This window comes from Triticum aestivum, chromosome 5D, assembly GCF_018294505.1.
Source record: "Triticum aestivum cultivar Chinese Spring chromosome 5D, IWGSC CS RefSeq v2.1, whole genome shotgun sequence".
Taxonomy (NCBI): domain Eukaryota; kingdom Viridiplantae; phylum Streptophyta; class Magnoliopsida; order Poales; family Poaceae; genus Triticum; species Triticum aestivum.
In genome coordinates this window covers 335,526,345-335,532,488 of record NC_057808.1, presented here as the reverse complement: position 1 = coordinate 335,532,488, position 6,144 = coordinate 335,526,345, and the positions used below count along the sequence as shown (strand labels likewise).

Below are 6,144 nucleotides of genomic sequence, written 5' to 3'. Positions count from 1 at the left end.
TTTCTTTTTTGACTGTTCACTCATGTGGGATTCAACTACTTTGAGATAACTCGAGCCGGCGGCAGGGCTTGGCAGCTGATTGCCCCGGCATTCGTGTGCCCTTGTGAATTTCCGTACTAATAATACAATCAAAATACAATACGAGATCAACCCCGCAAAAAAGGAAAAAAAAAACCTCCCAGTTCATCAATCCATGCGGTAGAACTTGGACGGCTGGAGCCCCGCGGTGAAGTTGAAGTATTTGAGCGTTGTCGCCCACCTCCCGTTGTTCTTGAGCTTGTGCACGGCGATGGTGTCCGGCACGAGCTCGTGCGCGCAATGGTCCGCGCGATCCGGAAAGCCGTACATGGCCGGCTTCGTGTCCACCCGGTTCTTGCCCTTCCCGGCACCTCTGAACCACGAGGAGACCAGCCTGTCCTCCGGCCCGACTGTGTGGTTCCTGATCTGATCCGCCGCCGCCACGATCCACTCCACGAGGTCCCACGAGATGACATACCCCATGCCGGACATGTACTCGTTCTCCTGCGCGCGGACCACGTCGCACGGCACCATGCACCCGTAGTAGAGGTCCTCCCTGGGCGCCCGGTTCAGCGACTCCACCAGCTGCGGCAGGCGGAGGAAGGTGTCGTCGTCGGTCTTCATCACGAAGTCGTACGCCCGGTCGCCGAAGAGCGCCGGGACGCTGGAGAGGTAGGCGTGCGTCTTGCCGTTGTCCATGTTCTCCGGGCAGTCCAGCTCCACCACGTCCCCGTGCTGCATCGCCTCCAGCGCCACGAGCACGCGCTGCTCCTCCGACGCCAGCCGGCAGAAGACGAACCGGACGTCGACGTGCGCCGTCAGGTTCGGCTGCTGGAGCGCGTACACCGTGCGCATCAGGTGCCGCCGCTCGTACAGGCCCGGGAGCGTCAGCACGCCGATGAGCAGCCGGAAATCCGGGGCCACCCGCACGTCGACGTGCCGCCCCGTGAGGCTGGTGTCGCTGTCGTTGCTCGGGCAGGTGGGGCGGGCCAGATATGACTGCAGGGCGAACTCGTTGTGGTATACGGCGACGAGCACGGCGGCGAGGAGCGCGAGGGGAAGCAGGAGGAGCGTCGCCGTGGCCAAAGATGGCACTGGGACGTGAAGCTTCCTGTGGTGCGGCGTCATGGTGGAGTGTATTTTTGTGCGCTGTGTGCGTGCTATATGCAGAGGAGTAGGCAGCGAGAGGTGTGGCGTAGGTGTCTGCCTCCTGAACGCACCGTCCGTCTACTGCCTTTGCGTAGAGCGTGGAGGTATGACCTTGGGATTTGCTTCATGTTGGCTTAAAGTCGACCTTAGCTCGCGCGTGGCAATGGTAGCTTCCCTCAGATGACGGGCTATCCGTGTTCTGACTTCTTTGATTTTGGCTATATTCTTTTTTTTTTGCGATCAAACTTGAGAGCCTTTATTCAACGAAAGAGCTCCTAACATCATCAGCTAACAGGCTGGTGAGTAGGAAGGTAGGTCTAGAATCAGTCCAACTTTCGGTGACCATCAACGAGCAAGCATGCTTCGCGCAGAGATGGGCCGGTACATTGGCTGATCTGTTTACATGTTGAATAACATAAAAAGAAAAAGAAGAAGCTAGCTCTCCAATTTCTAACAGTAAAGGTGCCACTATAGAAAGACTATCGTGACGAGTGTTCCAGAGGTTGACAACTTCCAGGCAGTCTGTCTCCATTATCACATGTGAGAAACCCCGCAGACTTGCAAAGATGACACCATCACGAATTGCTAGGGTCTCACCGATGAAGGGATCCGTCACCCCAACGTGGGGTTTACTCCAAGCTCCCAACAAGGCAGAGTCAGTGCGTGCCACACCTCCTGCCCCTACCTTGTTTGAATCCATGCTGGGAGCAGCATCAGTATTTATTTTCATGAAGCCCACCTCTGGCGGCCGCCAACCATGTCCAGGGAGGACCGGAGCATGTGTAGATGGAATATCAAGCACCGCCAAATCTTCTCTGATGTGTCTCCATCATGAGTAATTCTGTTCCTGGAGTGCCACATTGCCCACATAATGGAGATCATTTGAGCTCTCTCAACTTCTGTGAACTGAGTGTCACAAATTATATCTCTGGACCATGTATCTGGGTGCAGACAAGGTCTGCGAACACCAAGTAAAGCATGTGCTTGTTCCTAGAACAATTTGGCATGAGAGCAATGCACTAGCGCGTGCATCAAGTCCTCATCCATCGCAAAACAGACATTACATCTGCTAATCTGACGTATATGCCGGTACTTAAGCATACGTTCATCAGGAAGGATGCCCCGGACCACCCTCCACCAGAAGACGGGTACCTTTGGTAGCACTTTGAGCTTCCACATCTGTTCATCAGTCTTTGAAGTATCGGTAATCGTCCCTTCATCTAGAACGACACGCTCGTTACGATTCACTAGAGCACGGTACGTAGATTTTACAGAGTAGATGCCATTGCCTTCATGAGCCCACGCAAGAAAATCCTCGCCCCCACCGTTACGGAGAGGAATATTCAGTATTGCATCTGCATCAGGTCGGATAAACACAAATCGAACCAGTTGAGCCCGCCAAGTCCGGTTTTCTGTGTGAATTAACTCACTGACGAGTTCTAGAGTGGTTCCCCCCGGCATAATCCTAGGGGATAACGTGGGTGTACCCGGAATCCACCGGTCTTGCCAGATGGATAAAGTACTTCCATCGCCCACTCTCTTGATCAAACCTAACTGTAGAGCTTCTCTTCCGGCCACTATTGCTTGCCAAATAGCTAAAGAGGAGTGTGGTACTATGGCCTCCATGAAGTCACAATGAGGGAAATAACGTCCTTTGATGACCCTTGCATATAAGGAATTAGGATTGGTTATGAACCTCCATCCATGTTTTCCCAACAAAGCCAAGTTAAAGAGCTCGAGATCACGAAAACCCATGCCACCTCGAGCCTTAGGAGATGCAAGCTTGTCCCATGACACCCAATGCAAAGACCTTCTGTCAAGGGATCCACTCCACCAAAAATTTGCCATAGCAGATGTCAAACTCTTGCAAATTTTTTTGTCAAAAGAAAACAACTCATGCTAAAAGTTGGCATTGCTTGACTGACTGCTTTTATTAAAGTCTCTCTGCCTGCACAAGCCAGCAAGCGCTCCGCCCAACCACACATCTTACTTCTCGATCTTTCTCCAATATGATCGAATGTGCCACTGGTTATCTTCCCCACTGCTGTTGGGAGCCCAAGATATCTATTGCTAAATGCCTCCACCATAATTCCCAACACAAGTTTTACCGTCTGTCTCCTAGCATCCGGCATATTAGGGGAAAAGAAAACTGCACTTTTTTCACGATTCACTGCTTGTCCTGAACATGCGCCGTAAATATGCAGAATTCTGTTCAGTCTATGCGCACTTTCAACCATTGCACTGATGAATATGAGACTATCATCGGCAAAACGTAGATGGTTCACCCATGGTGCTCGAAAGGACACTCGAATACCTTTGTCAATGTGAGGACTTCCATAGTAGTTCAGCAAGGACGTGAGGCCTTCTGCACAAATGAGGAACAAAAGAGGGGACACGGGATCTCCTTGACGAAACCCCCTCGATGGTGTAAAGTATGGTAGGAGCTCCCCATTAACTCTGACAGTAAACCTGACAGAAGAAACACACTTCATTATCAAGCTCACAAAGGATGGACTGAAGCCAAACTTCAACATGATAGCCTCCAAATAATGCCATTCGACCCGATCATAAGCTTTAGCCTCCAAACTTCAACATGATTTTGGCTATATTCTTACAGGACATAGATGTAACTCGACCGCGTAGGATACGTAACAACCAACTCGTAGGCATAGCATTACTCGTTACCAGGGCAGTCACATGTCGACTCCCCGACGAATCCACCACACGAACACAGTCACGGTACGACGTCCAAATTGTCAACCGTTTTAACCAGTATGTTGCTCTCGTCGATATGTTAAAAATTAGACAAAATGAGGCGGGGGAGGGGGACCCTTTTCTTAACAAAATGTTTTAAATTAGTTATACCATGTTCGTAAGTCTCGATGACTTTTTTTGATCGTAACCTGTGCTCCCATTTGTACTACACTAGTGCTCGCAGCTGTACTGCATCTGTGCTTTCTTTGTAGAGTACACTTGTACTTCCCTTTTTCGCCGTGCACTCGTGCTCCCCGCTTGTGCACTATGTACTCTGTTGCATTCACTCGGGGCGCGTTTGGTTACCTGCACCGTTTTTTGCCACTTTGCATACTTGTCCCAGTTGGGCCTGGCTGAGCATATACGGGCTAAAAACCAACATCTGCATATTGATTGGTTGCCTGCATCGCTTCTAGCCTGAATGTGCTAAAACGAAAGGCCTGTTGTTTGGTTGCGGACTTGTTTGAGGGGAAACACAATTCCGGTTGTTTGATTACATCCAGGACAGTTGTGTGGTAACCTCCTACTCGATGTGGTGAGCTTACCAAAGGCACTGATACGTCTCCGTCGTATCTACTTTTCCAAACACTTTTGCCCTTGTTTTGGACTCTAACTTGCATGATTTGAATGGGACTAACCCGGACTGACGCAGTTTTCAGCAGAATTGCCATGGTGTTATTTTTGTGCAGAAACAAAAGTTCTCGGAATGACCTAAAACTTCACGGAGATTATTTTTGGAAATAATAAAAAATACTGGCGAAAGAATCAAGGCCAGGGGCCCACACCCTGTCCACGAGGGTGGGGGCGCGCCCCCTGCCTCGTGGGCCCCCTGGTGCTCCACCGACCTCAACTCCAACTCTATATATTCGTGTTCGGGGAGAAAAATCCAGAGAGAAGGATTCATCGCGCTTTACGATACGGAGCCGCCGCCAAGCCCTAATCTCTCTCGGGAGGGCTGATCTGGAGTCCGTTCGGGGCTCCGGAGAGGGGAATCCGTCGCCGTCGTCATCATCAACCATCCTCCATCACCAATTTCATTATGCTCACCGCCGTGCGTGAGTAATTCCATAGTAGGCTTGATGGACGGTGATGGGTTGGATTAGATTTATCATGTAATCGAGTTAGTTTTGTTAGGGTTTGATCCCTAGTATCCACTATGTTCTGAGATTGATGTTGCTATGACTTTGCTATGCTTAATGCTTGTCACTAGGGCCCGTGTGCCATGATTTCAGATCTGAACCTATTATGTTTTCATGAATATATGTGAGTTCTTGATCCTATCTTGCAAGTCTATAGTCACCTACTATGTGTTATGATCCGGCAACCCCGAAGTGACAATAATCGGGACCACTCCCGGTGATGACCGTAGTTTGAGGAGTTCATGTATTCACTATGTGTTAATGCTTTGGTCCGGTACTCTATTAAAAGGAGGCCTTAATATCCCTTAGTTTCCAATAGGACCCCGCTGCCACGGGAGGGTAGGACAAAAGATGTCATGCAAGTTCTTTTCCATAAGCACGTATGACTATATTCGGAATACATGCCTACATTACATTGATGAATTGGAGCTAGTTCCGTGTCACCCTATGTTATAACCGTTGCATGAATAATCGCATCCGGCATAATTCTCCATCACCGATCCAATGCCTACGAGATTTTCACATATTGTTCTTCGCTTATTTACTTTACCGTTGCCACTGTTACAATTACTACAAAATTGCTATCGTTACTTTTGCCACTGTTACTGAGGGAGTCCTGGACTAAGGGGTCCTCGGGCGTCCGACCTGTTATCCATGGGCCGGACTGATGGGCTGTGAAGACAAGAAGGCCGAAGACTGTACGCGTGTCCGGATTGGACTCTACTTGGCGTGGAAGGCAAGCTTGGCGACCGATTATGAAGATTCCTTCTTATGTAACCGACTCTATGTAAACCCTAGATCCCCCCGGTGCCTATATAAACCAGAGGGAGTAGTCCGGAAAGGATATATACACATTACCATAGTCATATAGGCTAGACTTCTAGGGTTTAGCCATTACGATCTCGTGGTAGATCAACTCTTGTAATACTCATATTTATCAAGACCAATCAAGCAGGAAGTAGGGTATTACCTCCATAGAGAGGGCCCGAACCTGGGTAAACATCGTCTCCCCCGTCTCCTGTAACCATCAACCTTAGACCCACAGTTCGGGAACCCCTACCCGAGATCCGCCGATTTTGACACC

General features: G+C 49.8%; 1 protein-coding gene across 1 annotated transcript; it reads right to left on the bottom strand.

Moving 5' to 3' along the window:
• Window positions 1-1,146, bottom strand: LOC123120576 (beta-1,3-galactosyltransferase pvg3-like). The gene has a single exon (XM_044540582.1). It carries the CDS (start codon window positions 1,144-1,146, stop codon window positions 187-189), a length of 960 nt encoding a protein of 319 aa, XP_044396517.1. The 3' UTR covers window positions 1-186.
• Window positions 1,147-6,144: the final 4,998 nt, after the last annotated feature.

Coding starts and splice junctions, on each gene's coding strand:
- LOC123120576 (XM_044540582.1), bottom strand. CDS start 1,146: ATGACGCCGCACCACAGGAAGCTTCACGTCCCAGTGCCATCTTTGGCC.